General features: G+C 38.1%; 1 protein-coding gene across 2 annotated transcripts in view; it reads right to left on the bottom strand.

Moving 5' to 3' along the window:
• LOC124605100 (DDB1- and CUL4-associated factor 1) overlaps positions 1–24,369 on the bottom strand; it is a 245,064-nt gene that overhangs the window by 168,835 nt on the left and 51,860 nt on the right. For both annotated transcript variants that reach the window (XM_047136553.1, XM_047136560.1), the window contains exons 6-7: positions 9,036–9,214; positions 5,262–5,444 (exon numbers count right to left, since the gene is read on the bottom strand). In XM_047136553.1, coding sequence (XP_046992509.1) covers positions 5,262–5,444; positions 9,036–9,214 — 362 coding nt within the window. The remainder of the gene's footprint in view (positions 1–5,261; positions 5,445–9,035; positions 9,215–24,369) is intronic.

The raw sequence follows: 24,369 nt of genomic DNA, 5'->3' as shown, positions 1-24,369 counted from the left end.
GTATCTGACCCCAGGAATGTGTCAATAAAGTTTCCCCTTCCTGGGACAATGAATTCACGGTGTTCTTATTTCAATTTCCAGGAGTGTATTTTGTTGCTCCCACCAACATAGGGAAAGATGATGAAGGTGGTTCTATATACCTTGGGCCAAGCACTTAAGTAAGAATTACGGAGTATTTGTGTAGATGTAGATGTAAATGTGAGTCATTTCGTATCTTGCCAAAAATTGCTTTGTCTTGTAACATGAACTGTTCTTTGTTTTGTTTCTAGACAGTTTCACTCACTGGGTACCTCACTCCAATGGCAACTTACATGATTATAAAGAAAGGGTTCTTTGTACTTTACTGACATATGTACAAATATAGAAATGGTGTGTTGCAAGCTGACAGCCCGAGTTCTCGAATATTCCATTTGTAGATCCAGGATCACACACAGATCCATACTTTCTAGATGAAAATATAAGTGATGATTCACATTGTTTCCAAAAAGAAGGAACACTCTTGGCAGAAGGGAGATACTTTTTAGCAACAATCTGTATCACCCATACTGACAGGACGTTTTCCACACAATTTTGCATCAACTGAAAGGAAGTCAGTGAAACTTGTCTACCGCAGAGTTTCTTCAGGTGGAGAAAGCAGAGAGAGGTATTCACATAAGGAAGGAGAACAGATGGTGGTGCAACAACTGCAATGTTTGCTTTTGGATTCCACAGATCTTCCAGGATTAACAAACCAAAATTGCTTATACTGAACCTTAGAAAAAATTCTCACTTGCAAAGACCCATTGCAAGGACTCAGTTTTAACATTTCTGCATTATTTTCTGTTAATGTAGACAAGAAATAATGGCAAGAAAGGGAACATATAAAACATTTTTCCTTCACAATATTTTTTTTCTTAGATATTCTGCCTATCTGAACTGTATATACTACAACAAACCAATTTTTGTGCAACAAATTATGTTTTTCTTTAAAAGACTGCAAATACCATGTTCCCATCACATAACTGCATTTTCCAATGTCATTTAAAAACAACCCAGAATTATAGCAGCCATGTTCCATGGGTAGAACACAACATTCAATGCTACTATATTTCTTATTTACCTTTTTTGTGTCAACAGTTATTGTGCTACGATTTTCATGATTTTCTTCAGAACCTGATACCTAAGTTTTCTGATTTTAACAACCTGCTTGGTAACAAACACTCTGTAACATTTTCAAGGTGTTACCACATTTTCTTCTATTTTTCAGTCAACATTTACAGCAAATTTCTTAATCATATTGTTGTGTTACCTGGCAGAGAACGGCAAATTTCTTTTGGACAGAGTCTCATAAATGACTGGGGCAAGTTAATGAATTAATAGCAGCAAATGATCTAAGGATGCACTATGTTTTTCTGACAACTTTCACTGTCTTAAATTTTAGGCAGGTAAGGAACATGAAAATATGATATTCCAGTTGCACTTCAACGCAAATTTCAGTTCATTGCTATGTTCCATGTTTTTCAATGACATCCATCTCTCAGTAAAGTATCTGTGACTTAACATCTCTTTAGTATAATCTTCAAAGCAGAATGGGACTACGTTTTTGCCCAAATTAAAGTTTTTACTAACATGTAAAACACTTTTTGTAAAAGTCAAGTTGCTACTTAACTTCCCATTCTCTTAGAGGTCATCAATGCTTTCCGGTGTAAAATATTTTCGTTGAGGACTATTATATCATTCAAAACCACATTACTGTAATTGGCCAAATAATGTATACTGGCAGACCCCTGATTCTACAAAGAATCAGTCCCCCAGGTATAAAACCGTTTCAAATTCTGACTGCTTTACACGCAAGTTAAAACATTATCTTTTTTATGTTAAGCACGTAAGCAAGAATAAGTTTAGAATAGATTTGAAATTATGTTGGAGTTGCTGGAAGTTGCTACAAACTGCTGACATTATCAAATACTGGATGAGTGTAGTCTGAGCAATTTGCACTCCGTTTTAATCAAAGGCTAGTCTTTCACGTACCTCAATTCTTATGATGTCGTAGCTACTAAACTATGTGTCGTACAATGATATAATTTTGCAGATATATTCAATGGTATATTTGAGAACGACCTCTCACGAACCATGAATCTTGCCACTGGTGGGGAGGCTTGCGTGCCTCAGCGATACAGATAGCCATACCATTGGTGCAACCATAACAGAAGAGTATCTGTCGAGAGGCCAGACAAATGTGCGGTTCCTGAAGAGGGGCAGCCGCCTTTTCAGTAGTTGCAGGGCAACAGTCTGGATGATTGACTGATCTGGCCTTGTAACATTAACCAATATGGCCTTGCTGTGATGGTGCTGTGAACGGCGGAAAGCAGGGCGAACTACAGCCGTAATTTTTCCCCGAGGGCATGCAGCTTTACTATATGGTTAAATGATGATGGCGTCCTCGTAGGTAAAATATTCCGAAGGTAAAGTAGTCCCCCATTTGGATCTCCGGGTGGGGACGACACAGGAGGACGTCGTTACCAGGAGAATGAAAACTGGCGTTCTACGTATCAGAGCATGGAATGTCAGACCCCTTAATCGGGTAGGTAGGTTAGAAAATTTAAAAAGGGAAATGGATAGGTTAAAGTTAGATATAGTGGGAATTAGTGAAGTTTGGAGGCAGGAGGAACAAGACTTTTGGTCAGGTGAAGACAGGGTTATAAATACAATATCAAATAGGGGTAATGCAGGAGTAGGTTTAATAAACACGAAGCCCATGCCTACCACAGTAGTACAAGTTTATATGCCAACTAGCTCCGCAGATGACAAAGAGATTGATGAAATGTATGATGCGATAAAAGAAATTATTCAGACAGTGAAGGGAAACGAAATGGGTGACTGGAATTCGGCAGTAGGAAAAGGAAGATAAGGGAAAGTAGTAGGTGAATATGAACTGGGGGTAAGGAACGAAAGAGGAAGCCGCCTGGTAGAATTTTGCACAGAGCATAACTTAATCATAGCTAACACTCGGTTTAAGAATCACGATGGAAGTTGTATACATGGAAGGTTTCAAATACATTATATAATGGTAAGACAGAGATTTAGGAACCAGGTTTTAAATTGTAAGACATTTCCAGGGGCAGATGTGGACTCTGACCACAATCTACTGGTTATGAACTGCAGATTAAAATGGAAGAAACTGCGAACAGGTGGAGATTTAAGGAGATGGGACCTGGATACACTGAAAGAACCAGAGGTTGTAGAGAATTTCAGGGAGAGCATTAGGAAATGATTGACAAGAACAGGGAAAGGAAATACAGTTGAAGAAGAATGGGTAGCTTAGAGAGATGAAATAGTGAAGGCAGTTGAGGATCAAGTAGGTAAAAAGACGAGAGCTGGTAGAAATCCTTGAGTAACAGAAGCAATATTGAATTTAATTGATGAAAGGAGAAAATATAAAAATGCAGTAAATGAAGCAGGTTAAAAGGAACACATCAGGGAAGATCAGTTTGGATTCCGTAGAAATGTTGGAACACATGAGGCAATACTGACCCTACGACTTATCTTAGAAGATAGACTAAGGAAAGGCAAACCTACATTTCTAGCATTTGTAGACTTAAGAGAAAACTTTTGACTGTTGACTGGAATACTCTCTTTCAAATTCTGAAGGTGGAAGGGGTCAAATACAGGGAGCGAAAGACTATTTACAATTGGTACAGAAACCAGATGGCAGTTACAAGACTCGAGAGACATGAAAGGGAAGCAGTGGTTGGGAAGGGAGTGAGACAGGGTTGTAGCCTATCCCTGATGTTATTCAATCTGTATATTGAGCAAGCAGTAAAGTAAACAAAAGAAAAATTCTGAGTAGGAATTAAAATCCATGGAGAAGAAATAAAAACTTTTGAGGTTCGCCGATGACATTGTAATTCTGTCAGAGACAACAAAGGACCCGGAAGAGCAGTTGAACGGAATGGACAGTGTCTTGAAAGGAGGATATCAGATGAACATCAATAAAAGCAAAACGAGGATAATGGAATGTAGTCTAATTAAATCAGGTGATGCTGAGGGAATTAGATTAGGAAATGAGACACTTAAAGTAGTAAAGGAGTTTTGCTATATGGGGAGCTAAATAACTGATGATGGTCAAAGCAGAGTGGAAGTCTTTTCTGAAAGTATGTGTATGGAAGTGAAACATGGACGATAACTAGTTCAGACAAGAAGAGAATAGAAGCTTTCGAAATGTGGTGCTACAGAAGAATGCTGAAGATTAGATGGGTAGATAACATAACTAATGAGGAAGTACCTAAAAGAATTGGGGAGAAGAGAAATTTGTGGCACAACTTGACTAGAAGAAGGGATTGGTTGGTAGTATATATTCTGAGGCATCAAGGGATCATCAGTTTAGTATTGGAGGGCAGCGTGGAGCGTAAAAATCATAGAGGGAGACCAAGAGATGAATACACTAAGTAGATTCAGAAGGATGTAGGTTGCAGTAGGTACTGGGAGATGAAGAAGCTTGGGCAGGATATAGTAGCATGGAGAGCTGCATCAAACCAGTCTCTGGACTGAAGATCACCACCACCACCACCACCACCACCACCACCACCACCAATACAACAACAACAACAACAACAACAACACGTGAGTACAGTCTACAAAATGTAATCATCATGACCAACACTGAAGTTTTACTGCATGAACAGCAAAAATGTAGTATGCAATACGGTTTTTTCCTTTCATCATCTGGTCTGTGTGTGTGTGTGTGTGTGTGTGTGTGTGTGTGTGTGTACTGAAAATGTGACATCAAGGTTTTAAATTATGTGTCAAGTTTTTTGGAATTTGCTTGTTCTCTCATTCTCAAATAGTGGATGAATAAAGTCTGTGTAATTGACATGTTGTGAGCTACACTGCTAAAACACATGTACACAGTTTGTAACTCTAATATTTGTCTATGTTAAAGGATTAACATACGATTATAGTTCTTAATGAGTATACATGACAGCAATTTAAATTTTGTCAATAATTATAGGAAATACTAAATTTTGTTGCCCCTGGAAGCTATTAGACAGGCAACCCACAACTGGAAATGGGTGACCATGCACCAGGTTAGTCATTTAATAAGGTAGATGATTACTTCATTACTTGATAAAGAATTAAAATTGTGATTAAGTGCAGTTATTAATGAATGTACCACAAATACTGCTTGCTTTTGGTGTTTAAAAGATGCCAAATGATTACTGGAAAATGTATGTTAGTGACATATATATTAGCACATTGCTTAAAATGGAAGCACTTCTTACCATCATCTGAGTCGCTAGATCGCTTTCTGTCAACTCTTTTCAAGAGATCTGTAGCTACACCATTCAGGCGGTCTCCACAAAATGTATCCATATTCTCCACGGGATGTGGTGGGCTTTGCAAGGGAGATACGTGGTTTTGTGGCTCAGACCCGGACTTGTCTCCATTTTCCTTACTATCATTCCCTGTAATGACATAAAAATACAACAATTTCATTCATCAAATACAGGATATACGTTACAGCAACAATGACTTTATAACTACACATGTGCTACTATAAAAACAAGTCTCAGGAAGCATCACAGCACAATCGAGAAACGGTTCGTCTAATAACAACTGAAGATCTTGGTATGATAAGAGATTTGTGCAAAAATGGTCCCCAAGAATCTCACACCACAACAGCGAGAAACACAGAAAAATGTGGCAGCTGATCTGTTAGAGCAAACGGAAATCAATCCAGAATTGTTGAGCCATATTATCACTGGTGATGAAAGTTGGTTTTTTGAGTATGATCCAGAGACAAAATGCCAAAGTTCGCAATGGTGCTCAAAGGGATCACCCAGACCAAAAAAAAAAAAGCTCTCATGTCAAAATCAAAAGTGAAATGCCTGCTTGTGTGCTTCTTTGATTCCAAGGTAATTGTTCATAAAGAGTGGGTGCCTCCTGGACAAACAGTTAACCAATATTACTACAAATAAATTTTAGAAAGACTTCATAAAAAGAGTTCTTCGTGCCCGTGCCGACATTGCTGATAATTGGATTCTGCATCAAGATAGTGCGCCATCCCATACTGCTCTGTCAATACACCACTTTTTAACCTCAAAACAAATTTCAGTACTACCAAAGACACCTTATTCACCAGATATCACTCCGTGCGACTTTTTTCTATTTCCAAGAGTCAAAACGGCTCATTTTCAAACAACACAAGATGTCCAAAAAGCTGTGACAAGGGTCTTGGAGGACATTACAGAAGATGAGTTCCAGAAAGGCTACCATCAATGGCAGAAGCGCTGGAAAAAGTGTGTGCAATCTGAAGGGAACTACTTTGAAGGAGACAACACTAAACTTGACTATAACCGTAAGCAACTTTTTTTTTTCACATCAGTCTCATTACTTTATTGTCGCACCTTGTATATGTGGACAAGGGAAACAATTCCCGGATTTTTCCCGGATATCCCAGTTAAAAAATACACTTTTGCTATGTTAAGTGACAGTAGATTTTCCCTTGGAACTGAAAAACTTATCAATCCTTTGAATGGTTAACATTTTGTACACTGATGTAGAACTTCCCAGCACAGCGGAGGGTGGGGTGGGGGGCAGTAAGCTACAAGAAAAGCTAAACTTTCACATATAATATTGGTCTCTAAGGCTAATACGCTACATGAGAAGCTAAGATTTCACATGTAATATTGGTCTTTTTTTTTTTACGTGTGTTACACTTTCTCATCACATAAATGTGCCAGTAAAATTTAAAATAATGACATAAATGTCTGGTCTTCTGGGTACGAAATTTTTCTAAGTAGCTGGTCCTCAAAATTTTAAGTTTTAAAGGAGAGTTAAACACACTGTGATTTAAGAAATTCATCCCACATTCTCACATGTAACATAATTCACCTTGTATAAAAGGAAATTTATTTTGAAAGTAATTCTTTTCAAACCACAATTCGCAATATTTACCCGAGACCTGTTAGAGATAGGTTTGTTTTAGCAGTTGCCACAGAATGCCAGAAAACTGGCATTATTGCGCATGCATAGCTGTGATGATGCAGGAAGCCCATACGTTCATATGGATAAAGCATTAAGAGATCTTACATTACATCATAAAAGAAACAGTACATCAGAGGATACTCTAAGAGCACCGAAATTTTATAATACATACTAAGATGCATAATTCGGCTTGTCCAGATTCACAATGAAGTAGGCCCCACCTGGTATTAGCTTTCCCACAAGCTCCCTTAACAGCAAATCACTCACACCCACTAGTCCACTACTATAAATTAATCACACCCATCCACTCCCACTTGCCCGTTCTCACTCACTTGTTCAACCCAAATCATTTTCATTCTCTCTTTGTGTCTCTCTGAGGTCCTGTATAATTGGCGTGTGTTTACTTGTGTGAATATGTGTGTGTTTTATTTTCTGAATAAGGCTTTGGTCGAAATCTAAATGTGTAACTCTCCTTTCGTAGTGCCTGTCTGCTACTCAATGAGTAATTTTTATGGTGAGTAGCAATCTACCCTGTTTCCAATATCGCTGGTAGTCCAACACAGGGTTTCTATTGTTTGAAGGAATGTAGGAAGATATTTTTGCTTAGCAAGAGTGATAAGAAGCAGATTTCAGATTACCTGAATGGTCAACACAAAAATTACACCTTCATCAATGACAATGTTGAGCATTAATGACAAAAATCAAGAGTATTGTATTATATACCTTCAATAGATATGTGCCAATTAAAGTTGCGAGGGATTGGAAAGACCCGCCATGGTTCACCAAGTGTTAGAAAGCTACTATGAAAGAAGCAAAGCCACAATGCAAATCTGAATGTAACCAAAGCCTCACAGACAAACAAAAACCAAACAAAGCCAAAATTGGCATACAGTTATACGTAAAGAGTTGAACAAATCTGAAATTATAAGTCCATCCATCGATCTGACACAAAATTCTAAGGAGGTTTAACTCGTGTGTGTGTGTGTGTGTGTGTGTGTGTGTGAAAGAGAGAGAGAGAGAGAGAGAGAGAGAGAGAGAGAGAGAGAGAGAGAGGAGGGGGTGGGGGGAGTGATGGGAGGGGGCAAGGTTCCAGCATGGGTTAAAATAATATGTTGCACTGGTTTGGGGCCCAGTATTCACCACTTGCATGCTCACAAAAGTGTTTTAAGCCCCCTGAGGGGTCGTCAAGAAAGAGTGCAGGTGAACAAAAAAAAATGATGCGAGGAAACAGGTCGGACCATCTAATTGTTCACGAATACACAAATAAATTCAATTAATACTCTTGAAATCAAGAGAAAAAGCTTTTTTGTGACACATTATGCCACTTACATAATGGTCTATGTTTCTGCTGCTTCATTAATAAATTCAACTTTTTCCCCTTCTCATTCAGTAAGGCTTATTTATTTATTTCTGTATATCTTTAACTCAATTCTTCATGTATTTTCTGAAAGATATAACTGCATTCGACTATAAAACAGGTTTTGTTTCACAGTCTAGATTTCGGACTAAGACCATTATCACGTGTTAATAAGTACTATAAATCATTAGACTTGAACAGCACACAAGTCATCGCCAAAACACATATCCTCTCTCATTTACTTCGCATTATCTCGCATTTACTTCGCGCGAAATTGGTATATATAGCTACACTAATTGGCTTAACTATGCTAATTAGCATATTGCACAAAAGTTCTTGCATTTACCTTGGGCAAAATTGGTTTATATAACCAAAGATACATGTTTTGATAATGACTTGGGTTCCACTAGAGTCTAATGATTTAAAATACGCGAAACATTATGGGCTTAAGTCCGAAATCTAGATTGTGAAATAAAACCTGCTGTGTAGTAAAATGGCTGTTATATGTCTCAGAAAGTTTTATATGAGCGTGACTCCATTCAAAAGTAAATTCCTTAATTCTTTATGTATAACAGTGTTTGCAATACTTACTAAAGTAAATCATGTATGTCTAAAACAGAAAACTGATCTGGATGTGAAAATATATCTTGTGCACAAATATGGCAAAGTAGAATAATTTTACATTTGAACATCTGAGTTCAGAAATTCATACCTCTTTTCCGTCTGCTGCGTGCAGGCACTCTTCTCATTTCAGTGTCAAAATCTACTGTAGGGCCAAGATGTGCAAAAGGTCTTGTCAAAGGCCCACCTTGACTGCGCTCTTCAGCAGCTCTGCTTTGTAATTTATGAAGTTCTTTGAGCATAAGTGGCACAAGTTTTGCATTTTGTTCTCTGTAACAAAAGAGTTATTGAATCAGATGAAAATTTTTGGGGAGAAGTCCTTATATAACTATAATCTGTTTCAAATTTCACAATGATGAATAAATTTTAACTTTTTTTTCATTCCTCCAAGTGACAGGTAGGCAAAGACAGCAGTACATTGAATGGACAACATTGGGCCACCTAGAACTCATCTCAACACAGTGTTTCAGTGCAGGTATTTGCCAAGCTTGGCATAAAGAATGAAAGATTGCAACAGTTTGCCCTGTTTTAGTAAACGAGTTAACTGTAAGAAACTTTCTGCCAGATTAAAACAGTGTGCCACACTGAGGCTTGAACTCGGGACCTTTGCCTTTCGCGGGCAAGTGCTGTACAGTCTGAGCTACCCAAGCACGACTCACGTCCCATCCTCATAGCTTCAATTCTGCCTTTAGCTCGTCTCCTACCTACCAAACTTCACAGAAGCTCTGCTGCAGACCTTGCAGAACTAGCACTCTTGGAAGGAAGGATAATGCAGAGATATGGCTTAGACACAGCCATTCTGGAGTTAACTCTAACTTTCAACTGACAGCAATCCCATAATTGCTGACACTAAATCAGAAAAAAATGAGACAAAAACAATTTTATTCAGGAACTTTTCTTCTATTGCTGTTAGATTACTTTTTTAGTTGCTTTATTCAATTTTTAAATACACAGTTGGTGAACATTACTGCGTAAAACACTCAGGTAAAAATGCTACAAAGATATCAGTCCTCTTCAAATGCAAAACAAATATTGACATACAATTGTCTGTCTATTATGTATCCTTAAAAACACAAATTTATCAAAGCAAAGAATTAAAGTATGCACAGAAAATTTTATTTAGCTAAAACAGTTTTTTATCTAATAGCTATTACAGTGACACATTATGAAATAATAATTTAAAAGAGGCTTTTATGGCACTGTTTAACTGCAGTTTATCATGCCAAAATCTCATATATCATGCTAAATACTTCGATTTTGAGATGTTTATATCAAGACCATGTGATAGCTTCCATCAATGATTTTAAAGATAAAATATATTTTCCATGGAATCAAATCTTTCAAACATATCTGATGGCATATCAAATCATTATACAAATTGTTTGAATCACATTGCAAGAATTTAATAGGAACAGAAAACTGTTCGTCAAAATCAATAACAAATTTGAAGTTTGTCAAAAGTACATTTACGTCTAAAGTGCTGACAATCTTATGATTAAATGAAAACGAAACAGAAGTTTTGCCTTTTCATTACCTGTTACTGAAGTATCTGCGCTAGCAGAACAGGAATGCGGAAAACACAAGCCTGAAAATAATTTATTGGACTCACCCAAACAAAACAATAATACAATCTCCGAAAGAACAGCAGACTCGATCCCAACTGCGGATCGACACAAATATAAAATACCAAATAATAATAATAATAATAGAAAAGACCCGACTCTTCATGGGGAGCGAACACAATAAACAATCCTACACTGTCACGAGGTTCGTTGACTATACCAAGTCCATCTACAAGAGATCGGCCAGCTAGAAGAGGCGTCTGGCCGAGGCGGCAGGTCTGTATTCTTCCAAGCTGTGCATCGAACTGCCTTTTGCTGGCAGTACGCCGCATTATAAAGCCCGTTGGCACAGGTATCTGCTGGAACTATTTGCGATCACGTGCCTGGAGTATCAAAGTAGTTCCTGGGCTAGCTGCACCCTCTAGTGAAGCTGTTCTGCAGGCTCTGCGAATGGGTAGCGGTCCTTGGCAGCCATTGGTGGAGACCTAGTGGTGTGTTGTGGCCGCCAGTAAGTATCTGTTTTGACAACACAGGCGACATAGGTTTTCCTGGTGATTAAACGCCCTGTGATGCAGGCATCCAGTGTTGGCTGGACGTGAAGTGGGATGCCAGTGCAGTAGGCGCTACGATGTATGAGACAGGCACCCACAGCAGTTACAATATGTGAAAATTCAGCAATTTTCAGCAAATTAGGCGGCACTTTCAGTCCTTTCATGTAAAATTCAAACAAATTTTAAGCTCTGAGGAAACACACTGCATTTATAAAATTAGCAGTCAAAGGAGTCAGGCATTATATTCAGTCTTAAGTGATAGAGTATTTTTATGTAACTCCAGTCCCAACAATTACCAGCAGTCTCAATAATTACCACCTGGGACTGGAGGACTAAGCAAAGCATGGCAAAGTGAATGTCAAAATGCAGATAAAGATCTTTTCAGTCATCTGTTTCATTACGTTTCATACCTTGGTAACAACTTCATCCTACCATATAGGATTTATGAACTTCCTAGCCAAGACAACACATCAGAACAAACATAAAAGAAATATGTTGTATAATATAACATTAATGTTTAAAAAATAAGAACAGCGCTGGGGTACGTTTAGCGACTTTTCTCTGCCAAATAAAATATCCTGTATTTTGTCGAACAAACAATTCAAATCAATTAACGAAAGCCAGTCAAAATTCCCTTGTGAGAGAAGCAATCTCTTCATCAATTCCACTCAGTACAGTGGCCCTTTCAGCCAGTATCCGTGACTTTATGACCTCCAGTTCTTTAACTTGATGGACGATGGATCTCTTCCATCCAGCTCTCTTAGCATCTTTATCTTCTTCACAGTTCTTCTGCTTTCAAGCCTCGCCATATCGATCTTGAGCATTGCAATAGTCGAGACCTGTTAATGTCAATTTTTAAGACACCGTCAGCTGATTTCAGGCCATAATATACTTGACGTATGGCTACCAATGGCTTGGTTTCTTGGTTGACCATCATACACTCTTTATTAATGGAAAAACGTTGCTCTACAAAGGCTTGACCATGGCTCAGAATGTAACCCTTTGAAGAAAGCTACACAAATGCTGACAGGTGTTATCACTATCCAATAAGCCTCTGCAAAAGTGATTGCTTCTTGTCTCAGCCGTCCCATAGTTTGCACAGAGGTCCAAAAATATCTCCTTACCAAGAAGTTGCAAGAATTCTTTCTTAACTTTATAACAGTCCTTAGCACTTATCTAATTCTGCGAAGAGAATTTCTGCAAGGCATTCAAGATTCTAGCCTTGCTAGTTCTTGGGGTCCTATTTATCACAATTGGATCAACCTGCACTCAGTGGAAGGCACTTTTACTTTTCTGAGCTCAGACCATACAGCATGACCTAAGTTCATGTCTATTGCAGGAATAAGACCAGTTTTATTATCATGTTTTATATCAAACACTGATTTCATGGCAGATAATGCTTCAGCCTTAACAAGGACAGTCAATCAGCAAGTAGAGAAGACAAAGCATTGTAAAGGAAAGGTGCCATGGGCCACACATTGTAAGGCCCTCAAAAAGGGCACGACCTGTCCCGAAACAAAGCTAAAAAAAGCTGGCAGCAGAGCATCTTCAAGGTACTTCAACATCATTTGCCAGCTGTAAGTATCTATTTTAATCTTGTGCTCCTTTACTTTGTTCGCATAAGTCTTTAGAACGGGGCTGATTTTTACACACCGGTCAACCGCATCCTTGTTTTCCAGCCAGCGCATGGAGCAAAACTTTTTAGAGAAGGGTGGATTTTCGGGTTTATTATTTCTTTCTGGTACATTCTTCAACATGGTATAAATCAATCTCAGAAAAGGTATAATGCCACAGTTAGTCTTTAAGGCTGCATTTTGAATCTCTGATGAATTGTATGAAGACCACAAGATCCCATCTCAATAAAAGTTGGTGCACTGTCCCATGAATACTCTTGAGATCTAGATGCAAATCTTTCAATAATGTCCAACTGACATTAGGCCCATCCACTGATACATGAAGCACGTTGGCAAGATCACATATTTCTATCTTAACATGACCGCATATATAGGCAGCAGTGGTACGGCCTAAAAATTCAGATGAAGAATAGTATATTTCAAGTTGTTTGTTAATTTTGAGCCAATATCTGAGAGCAATACCCATTTGCTGCAACTCTGACACCTTGTTAAGGCTCTCATCAAATAAAATTACAAAAGCAATGTCCCCTACAAGATCTTCGATAACAGTTTTCCTGCAGTGCGGAGGTAATCAGTGATGATGCCTTAATGACATGATATCTTAGTCCATCCACGCTGCATCTTACTAACTATATTATCATTAGGAAACATGACTGGAAACAAAGCAGTTTGATTTCCTGCAATACAAAAGGATGAATAATTTTCGACAGCCTGCAAAGCCCATTATTTCACACTTGTAACATCATCCTGAGTCATGTGCTTTGAAATATGACTGTTAGACAATGCAGCATTAGTGGCAGTGGCGGAGGTGATGCCAGACTGCAACAGCTGGGAGGTCTATACATCACTTAACAGTCATAGAACTGCACTTACCAAGGACTGACAAAAAAGATAAATGTTCACTGTCTTCTTCACTGCCGTGACTGCCTTGGGCCTCAAATTACTGAAAGCGAAAGACTTGCATATCGTGCAATATGGTTGGAATTTGATGTCTTGTGGGCCCTAATGCCCTCAAACCTTCAGTCATTCATCTTTTCAGCATTGAATTTCACCTTGCTTGGTTTCACCATGATATACTACTAGAACACTGCGAGAGTTGCCACTTGACTGAGGACAGAAAGTTGTTTTTGGCAACACTCCTGCAACAATCAAAATTCGGTGCACCTTCGAAGGTGATATGCCACACAAAAAACGGATTTTCCTGATGAGCCACGGATATTTCTGGCGGATTCTTTGATTCCTGCAGCCCCTGCCTATGTGTCTGTGGAGGCTTGACCTTCAGACTGTAACCACAGAATGCGAGAATAAAATATTCACAGTGTCCCTCCATACCTCATAAATGGTTCGAGTTACCGAAACGACAATTTGGCAAATGAAATATTTGAGTATTTTTCTACGTGGTAAGGAAATGGAATTGTCTTACCTACTGCATTATATGAATAACTATAGACTTTTGTAATAGAATGATTTTTTTTTTTTTTTAATCTTCTATAGTTGCTGAAATGAAAATTAGTGTGGCTTTGCAACAAAATATGTTAAGAAATTACACGTTTGTTTTCATACAGACAATGTGATTTTTCATAAACTTCTGATCTGAACTGATGACATTTAGCCATTTAATAAACCACCGTTTCACAATTCTGTCACAACTGCAAGTGCATTAGAATGATAGTGAAGTAACACTGTGTAAACTCCACTTTGTTTTGCCAAAGGAAGTAAATTTTAACAATTAAACAAGAGAAATGAAGCTGTTACTCGAAATTCGCCACTTCTGAATGAATGGTTTTCAAGAGACACCAAATTTTAGTTGCTACAAATATACTGAAGGGGCTGGACCATGACCATGACGAAAAACACAGAATTATATTGTGAAATACTTTGTTTATGAAAACTGACACATGCACATTACACAAAGAAGACTGTAAAAAACAGGGAGTACACAGAGATAGTTGAAAAATTTCTTGACCATTTTCTGTCTGTGGTCCACAGTGTTGTTATAAAAACTAACTACAAAATTTGAAATGGAGGTTCATAAAAAAATCCATTTGTAGCAACCATATCATCTGTAGCTGTTTGATAATAACTGAAAGTATTTTAAATCCATCTTTGCATCTATAGTACACAAAACAATAGTACCAAACAAGGAAATATCTAAAAGAAACTTGCAAGCAGACAGTATTTCTTGAGGTGAGCAAAAATCTTAAGTACTAAGTTCAACATCTTTTGCAACAAACTGTTTTTAGATGGAGAAAGCAAGCCAAATGGTAATAAATGTGTTTTATTAAGACTAATGATGTTATTTTATTTCAATAAAACTAAACACACTTGGTTGCAAAAATACGCATTTCCTTGGAGTCACAAGACAGATTTAAAATACCTTCACTGACCTCAGAAGAAAGTGGGCCTCTTGAAAGAAGTGTATAGGGCAAGGAAGAATTGTGTAAACCAACACTATAGGTGACTGTCAATAAAATGTTGATTCTACTATGCTCATTATTGTTAATTATAAATCAATGTGTTATGTCTATTACTTTTCAGGTATTGTTCGATTTTCGTTTCAAGAAACACACGATTACAAAGTGTACAAACTGCCAGTGACTGCCACAATTTTCTTCTTTGTATAGTGCATATTTCCAAAAAAACTTCTTTGGAAGTGCCAAAATGTACTTGAATAAATAAAATGCTTATAAAACGGCACACTATCCAATGTGCTTGTGGTGAGACAGTCACAGTTTCTCAAATCCATCACCTGTGGCCTCTGGCCTGCAGAGGAACACTGCAGTCTTGGGTCCACAGATAAAACACAAAAATTCACCGCATTACACCACACACACAAACAGACCCACACTGCAGCCAGATTGGTGAGATTAGATCCAACTGGCAGGGCTTGCACATTAGCAGGAAACGGCTGACTTCAGATCAGAAGGCCCGATCCATTAGAGATACCTGCAGAAATAATTTGAGGCTTTAGTCCATCAGGGAAATCCACTCACGTAGCCAGCTATTCACGAGTCACAGAGCCAGCTATTCACAAGTCACAGACGGTATGTTGATGAAATGAGATTGTGGTGATCAATCCATGCAACAGTAAGTTGTGTGAATACTCTGAGAATCAATAATAATGAGGATACGCAGCAACTCACAATAAAGATGATCAGTAAGCTGCAGACAGGCACATAGAAAAGACAATCATATTCTCACAACTAAATTTTCAACCATAGTCTTTGTCAGAAAATGAAACCGCACACACATTCACACAATCTCAGACACAATTCATGAACACATGACCACCGTCTCAGGCGGTTGCATCTACAGTCTCTGAAAATCATATCCAAACAAAACACTCCTCACTCCTCATGCCTCCTTGCCCTTCATCGGCAGCTGCTAGGCTAGTGGCAAAAAATGAATGGTGGCAGTACTGACAGCAAGCTGAGGGGAGTGGTCAGGAGGGGAGAAGAAGTAGGAGTGAGTAGGGAACCAGCGCACATACTCAGCTGCACTCAGACAGTGACGATGCATAGCATCTCAATAAACCAACCATTTCATCCACTGAGACAAAAATGAGGTTTTCCCAGCATTTTTTTTTTTTTTTTCGCATTTCTTTCTGATTTTTTCCTGATACGTTTCAAATTCCAATTTTCAAGACTTGTGGCAACCCTGTAATTAAACTACAGAATTCCACAGTTTTTCACATGGTACTTTGTTGTTAGGGCTAATCGAAGCAGGAAGACAGAAATGGTTTTTACATGTTGTGCAATGCCTTCCTGAAAATTTTCCTGTCGCTTATCAACTAAATCTATAAAAATGAATGTTTCTTCGTTTGTGCCGTAAGCATTCCTGTATCACTTATCCAATTGGAACGCAACTTTGGCGAGTAGCTGTGCATATGCCTGTGAAGCCATATGATTTAGTACACCCATTTTACAATTAGGTAGTATGCAAGACTTTTCAACAACTCTGTGTATTTGATATAGTTTAGCAGCAGTTTGCACATTTCTGGTGTATACATCTAATGGTCAACATGACAGACATTACAATGCACTGATAATTGATGATGTGGTGATTGTTATAGTCTGAAATAATTTAACTCACATGAGACAATTCTTCATCATATAGATGGTGATAGTGAGTCTCAGAAACTTTAAGTTCATACAAAGGATTGCAATATTCAATTTTATTTTGGCAAAGAGAAGATGGATATCGTTCCAGTATCAAATTCAGAAATACACAAACATGTGGAAGTAAATAAGAAACTCATTGTCATTCATACCAACTGATTTTTCATAAAAATGCTGAAAATAAACCTTGAAATGTCAACAACTGTTCTATCAATACATTGTCGATATGTATCAAAACCAAATAGCTTCTCTACATTTGGTGTGCTTAAACATTATGGATTTCATTGTCAAGCATAATGTTTTTGGAGAGACACACTGTTGGAGGTATCCCATGGAATGGCAACAGAAGGATTGCCCCATGCACACAGTTTGATTTGGTTTACTGAAAAGTCACATCACATCAAACTGATCGAGTCATCTCAGCACATATAGAAAATTTTGATGTAGTCCCACATTTGTTTGGAATCTATACCAAAAACATGATCCATGTTCCACGTGACTTACTCAACAACAATTCACCATGCATATCTGATTGGAAATACCTGAACAATACAGACTGACTTGCCGAGACTATCACTGGCAATGGTGGATATCTACTCCATCACTGATGATCAATTGAGAACGTGGCAAATTTATCACTTTAAAAGTACAAAACAATGACAATGAAGTCAATAATCATTGAATTGTACTATATACACAATTACTCTTGAAAATGTACAAAGCATACATCAATATTGAGTGTTGCAACTCAGTGAAATCGAGCAAGAACGTTTCAATGACATGGCAGGTTTGGGAGCAGAAAATGCCAACAGCATCTATGACTGAAATCAAGCAATATAAACTGGAATACTACATTAGGAACAATGAATAAATATGGTAGGGGTGATCTATATTTACTTTCTTTGGAGAAGAAAAACTTCTCAGCCAAGATAGCAATAAAACAATGTATTGTGGATAATCGGTTTCAGTAAACTATGGTAACCTTCATCAGATCTTTTTACATGTTATTATAAACATCTTGGGCCAGATGTTTATAATAACCTGGAAGAAGATCTGATGATGTAACACAAGTTTACTGAAATTGGTTAACCACAATACAGTCTCTTGTTGCGATCTCGGCTAAGAAGTTTTTCTTCTTTTAAGGAAGAAATATGGCACATTATATCATTTCCAATCCAAGAGTGACAACCAACAGTAGTTCATCTGGCAGCGCAGTTTGAAAATGAGCAGCACATGTACTTCAAAACAGACTGTATGTACAAGAGCATTGTCACCACCAACTGCATTTTTATCATGGTTTGTGGATGATATGTCTGCTAAGAAAATACTTTCTTCTGACATGCCAACATACTAATGTGCAATGCGTCAGCGAACAAGATTCAACATTTCACATAAAGTGAAGCAGATGCATGGACATCCCAATTTATATATTACACACCTCAACAATGCAAAAGCTTGCCAAGAACTGAATTTTTCTGAAAACAATGCAAACTGGGATACTTCACTCACTAATGCATACACTACTGCTCAACCACTGCAAATACATGTGCTATTTGCAATCATACTGACCATGTGCTTGCCATCCAATCCAAAAGATCTTTTGGAACAACACAAAAGCTACACAAGAGAAGACATCCTGCACTGTTTGCACACTATGAACCAAAACCCAAGACATTCAATTTGCACTAAATGTGTATAATGAGATACTGGTTTCAATTGAGGCCACTGGTTCAGCTATCACTAACAAATATCACTGATACAACTTACAACAACTGCATTAATTAATGTGCAAATGACCTTTTTGAATGTGATTTGCACTGATAAAAACACTCTGGTGTTGACAAACTAGCTGTAGTTCTTCTAATGAATCTTCTGAGAGTGGTTCCAGAACAGCACACAGCATAACACAAATTATGTAAGCATTTACAAGCCAAAGGGGCAGATTGTATTTCCTACATGACCCACACACACAGCCAAAATTTTTCACTTATTTTGTCAACCATATGATCATAAAAACGGTATTGCATTGACAAATTGCATCCAGGGGAAGTGTGACAAATGTTTTGGATTATGGCCAAACAGCACATACAGCAAATATGGCACTGAAGTTGCCACTGAGTTGTAAATCACTGAGACACCAACATGTATAACTCCAATAGAAGTTGTGGAATTGGTAAAGCCATGTCAGCACATTATATAGGATGAATGTGCTGTAGTGCACAGTACCACTTAATCACACAGAGAGGAAATTAACAGAGATTCAGTGGTGCACTCTGAAGATTTTTGACAAACTCTACCAGTTATATTGTGTTCAACAGCTGCTGATGGCCTTAATGTTCATCTCAAATAATCAGTTTTATGTCAACAGGTACAGAAATTGACTCTGAAACCCAGTCTGCATGTACCGCCATGACATGAAGCATCTTCTGTACATTTCACAGAACAGTTGTTGGATATTGGGATTGGGAAAATGGCAACTGAAATTACAGAACAAGCTTCAGGTATACATCAGAAGGAAGAACAGAAATACTGTGTATACAAAAGCACTTCAATACAAAGTATTTAAACACAGTGTGTACATAAAGCCTAGGAACACTCTTAATTATTTATTGCACAAGAACTAAACATTGTACGTATGTCATACATATTGCACTTTGAAGAGAAACTCTGAAAGTTTTTTTACAAACATTCGATATGGGAACCATGAGTGACACGGCAGACGTCAATACGGTAATCGAGTTCTTGGCATACCCATCCCAGCTGTGGCATCGTCAACTGTGGTAGTCGCTTCCCGTATTCACTCCCAGAGCTCTGCTAGATCACGTGGTAGAGGCAGTACATACACCAGATCTTTAATGTGTCCCCACAAAAAAAAGGTGCAAATTGCCAAACCACACTGTGGCGGTATACATGAAAAAAAAATTTTTTTCAAGTTTTCTCTTCAAAATGACATATGTACGGTATCTGTACAATTTTTGACTCTTGTGCAATAAATAATTGAAGGTGTTCTCAGACTTTATGTACACCCTGTACAAACACTCTCTCTCTCTGTAAGTGGCATTGTAAGACATGCCGTGTATTTACTAGCTGTTAAATACAGAACATGATTCTGAAAGCGCAGCACTGACTGCTGCAGTTATCTAGTACGCAGCGTACATATCTCCCATAATACAGTGGTTCTCATTTAATTTTTTTAATCCTTCTTCACAGAAACAGACACCGCAACGAAACTTTAGTTGTAAGGCATGAAGTCATTAGTACGATGTCAACAGAAGTTTGTAACTATAGTCCGATTAGAATTATTTGAGGGGTGACACCTTTCACTTGCCGCTACAGTGGTGCCACATCAGCTGCCGGCTACTGCTCACTTATAGGTGACACACAAACAGGGCGCGTCACTTCACCAATGCTGTTACATGTAATGCGGAACACTGTTGCAAATGGCCTGCTGCGACTTATGACAGAAATACCTGATGCTCTGTCGACAATCGATTTTATGTGACTAATGACTGAACTGTGGCAGATGACTTGTTTTGTAGCCTTGAATTTAAACCTGTGGCCTAACCTAATCACAAACTTGTGATGTGCAATGTATATGAGATGGCAGACAACAGCAGCAAAACTAAGATCAAGATCACTTTGTTCAAACCGATTAAATGTAGCCTCCACGAGCAAACGTAAGAGAGAAAAATATCAGTTTCAGCAATAAAAAACAAACTGTAATTTTTTGCTATCTTTCATTGGTTATCTAAAACTATTCTCACACTGCGATACATGAACTGCCGTGTTACCAACCAATGAGCATTCCAGGTTGGCACTTGCTTGCAGATTATAGGCAACACAGGCAGAGAGTAAACAAAAAAAGAATGATAGGAAGAAAAATAAGAGAAAATAAAAAAGTCAATACAATAACAGGGTGTATACATGGACGAAGAAAAAAAATTCCCGGATTTCCCGGTTAAAAATACACTTTCTCCCGGATGAAAATACATTTTTTCCGTGTTAAGTAACAGTATACTTTTCCTCGAAACTGTAAACATATCAATCCTTTAAATGGTTGTGGTTTTATACGCCAGCGTAGAATTTCCCGGAACTTTAGAAAACGAAACGCAGGGGAAAATACACGTTTTAGAAAGATGTCTGATGTGCAGCAACATGTACACTGCATATTTTCATATTATGAAAGAATAAATTTGAATTCCACCAAACATCGCATGTTACTTTCCGAAGGATTGAAATCGAGATTGTGATGTGCTTTTGTAAGCCAGTTGTAGCTCGTGTCAAGCGATCTTGCCAGCCGATGCAGTGGATATTCAGATCATAGGACACGTGATGCAGTCAGCCAATAGCAACATCACTGCAAAGTAGCGCGAACACACAAATATGAAAAGGTAATGGTTTAAATTAATATACATATATACATAGCTTTGCTACAAGAAAAGAAAAGCTTTTACGTTTAATATTGGTCACTTAAGATTAATAAGCTGCAAGAGAAGCTAAGCTTTAACATACAATGATCATTTTTGCGTGTGTTACACTTTAAAGATACATCACAACAAATTTGCCAGTAAATTTTTAAACAACGACATAAATGTCTGATTTTCTGGGCTCGAAAATATTCCAAATGGTCACCCTCAAAGACTTTATTTTTGAATGAGAGTCAAAATGCTCTGTGATTTAAGAAATTCATCGGACATTCGCGCGCACAGAGTTCATCTTGTGTAAAAGGAAATTTACTTTGAAAGTAACGCTTTCCAAACAACCATTCACAATATTTTCCCACGACCTGTTAGAAATAGAATCGTTTCAGCAGTTGCCAGAGCACGCCAAATAACAGTTGTCGCAGCGCTTGCGCAGCTACGATGAAGCAGGAAGCCCGTACGTTCGTACGTGCAAAACATTAAAAGATCTTACATTATGTCATAAAAGAAACAAGACATTAAAGGACACTCCAAGAGCATGGGAATTTTGTGAACTATATTAAAATGCATCATTCGGCTGAAAGTGCACATTCGTATGTCCAGATTCAGATGTAAATTTTCTTGGAGTACCTGTACTGTATAACCTCATGTTTGCTTCTTTATTAAGGCATAATGCCATATGTACTAGAAGATGAAAACGTGAACTTGAAATGCAGCGAACAGTTGAAACTAGCCAATAGCGTGGAATTAAACACTTAGTTTCAAATAAATTGACCGCCTCAGCAGAAAATATTAGTAAAAGTCAAATTTCTTTAACAAACAGACAAAAATAACTTCATTGTTCTGCAAGGTGATTAACGCTTGACTGTCAGAAAGGTGGAAACAAAATAATCTGAAACTAATTACATATTTTAGCCTTCCATAATTATGTGAATGTATTTGAATTCACTTGATAGCTCCCAGCCACAGAAATCCATTTTGTCTTCATTTGAAGTGGTAAGACGCAAAAAATTTAAAAATTGACTTTTCAAAAATATCTTCATTTTGTAGCACACATCTTTCTGAAGAGTCTGATACATAAAACATATATATTCGAGGGAAGGTAAGACATGTTATTTGGTCTTACAGCATTATTCCATCGCACGTCTCTTGTATTTTGCTCTGTGAAATTCAAAGATGTAATGTTTTATAATGGAATGGGTCGCATCAAACTATATTCATACCAGTGGAAATTAAAATGTCCTGTGGTGCCTCTCCTGCTCCCAGTCGGCTGGTTTGACATCCTGCTCCTCTTTATTGACATCCTGCTCCTCATTAAAAAAAAAATCTCAGAACTAATACTGGTTGGGATTATTTGTAATCGGCAGAACAAGAGCTCTTCAGAAAATTTGCAGCCTTTACTGCCTATTAGCTAATAACTTGCTGATTTGTGTGACATAAAATTAAATATAGGATACATAAAACGAGTAAAGACAAGAGACAAGCAAGACAGTAAACATTTCTTCAATCGTTAAGTCCTAGCTTCTTTTCTCTCTAATCATGCCACAGCTTTATATGGCTTACTTTCCTCTGTGGGAAAGAATCTACTACCTCATCAAAGTTCGTCAACGTTTTGCTACATGAAACAACGAAATGTCATTGTCTAATACTAGAAAAGCTGTTAATACAAATTGTACCCAAGACTGGTGTGGTTTCTCGATCTGACTACGTGTATTTTGTCACTGCTATATAAAACGAAATAGGCCTGCCCAATATTGCAGCAGTTGTTACACACACCAAATAAACGAGACTGTTTTGGCACAAATGGTCATTTTTATAACACGACGGAATATAATTCACCAAGTACCAATATCAAATGCCTATTAGGCCTCCTACAAGCAAAACGTTTTTTGTGTTAGGAAATAGTTTCACATTTCATTCATACTCTCTAGCTCCTGAAGAATGAGATCGAAAAGTAGTAGTACTAAATTTTTAAATAAATTTCGAATCGTCATATTCTCCCGTAATTTGTGTGAGTCTCCGTTTCTTCTCCTTCCTTGTTCTAACAAACACTCGTATCACTAATTATGTAACTATTCCTTCCAGTGTCAAAACTTATTATCTGGTTAATTTCGTCACCAGTTTAGTTATCCGGTTGGGTTGGGTTGTTTAGGGGAGAAGACCAGACAGCGAGCTCATCAGTCTCATCGAATTAGGGAAGGACGGGGAAGGAAGTTGGCAGTGCCCTTTCAAAGGAACCATCCCGGCATTTGACTAGAGCGATTTAGGGAAATCACGGAAAACCTAAATTAGGATGGCCGGACGCGGGATTGAACCGTCATCCTCCCGAGTGTGAGTCCAATGTGCTACCCACTGCGCCACCTCGCTCGGTATCCGGTTGGACTTTATTACATGTTTGTACAACACGTTTTCCACGCTACTCCCAGAATAGAACTTTAGCGGCTGCTAGGTGGGGACTGTAAAACTGGCCCTTAGCAGTGTAGCTGTCTGGCCAAAAATTTTCTATCAAAATTTCATTTTCTTGGATACACGGAGGAGGCAATACGCAATCTTTGTTGCCTGTTATTCCTGTTAGTCATTTTTTTTCCACTCTGGTAGTCTGAATCAATTGAATTCACTAGTAGTTATAACAATGCTGATCATTTGCAAACCCAGTCAACTACACAAACAGCGACTGGTATTCATCCGTTCTGCTTTATTCCGCTCAGCTCATATAGACCCGTCCCCATTTGTCTGCAGGAAAGTGTATTTCTAGATGCAACTGGGATTCCCCTGGCAGACATCACGTACACTATGCACACATTCAAAAATCAACTTACGATTCTTTCAGAAATCGACTTAGAATTTGTTCAAAAATGTTCAAAAACTAACAGGGATATGTTCAAAATCATATGAGAAATCGACAGACCAACGTGCTGTGTGCTAGGGGCTATGTGAAACAAGGTCATTTTCCTCAATAATATGAATTTGCCCCCGCCCCCCTCTCCCCCCTGAAACTATCGTCCGGGGCAGATAACCCTGTTTGCCACCGCCCCCTTGTTCCGGGCCTGTTGCGCATAAGTGAATCTGGCAGCTTAGGCGCACCAGTAAAATTTTTCTGGATAGCATCTGGCTGCTTGCTGCTATTGCTTATACAGCT

Source organism: Schistocerca americana, chromosome 1 (assembly GCF_021461395.2).
Source record: "Schistocerca americana isolate TAMUIC-IGC-003095 chromosome 1, iqSchAmer2.1, whole genome shotgun sequence".
In the NCBI taxonomy this organism is placed as follows: Eukaryota; Metazoa; Arthropoda; class Insecta; order Orthoptera; family Acrididae; genus Schistocerca; species Schistocerca americana.
The sequence above is the reverse complement of the archived record's forward strand: the minus strand, read 5'-3'. Positions and strand labels throughout refer to the sequence as shown.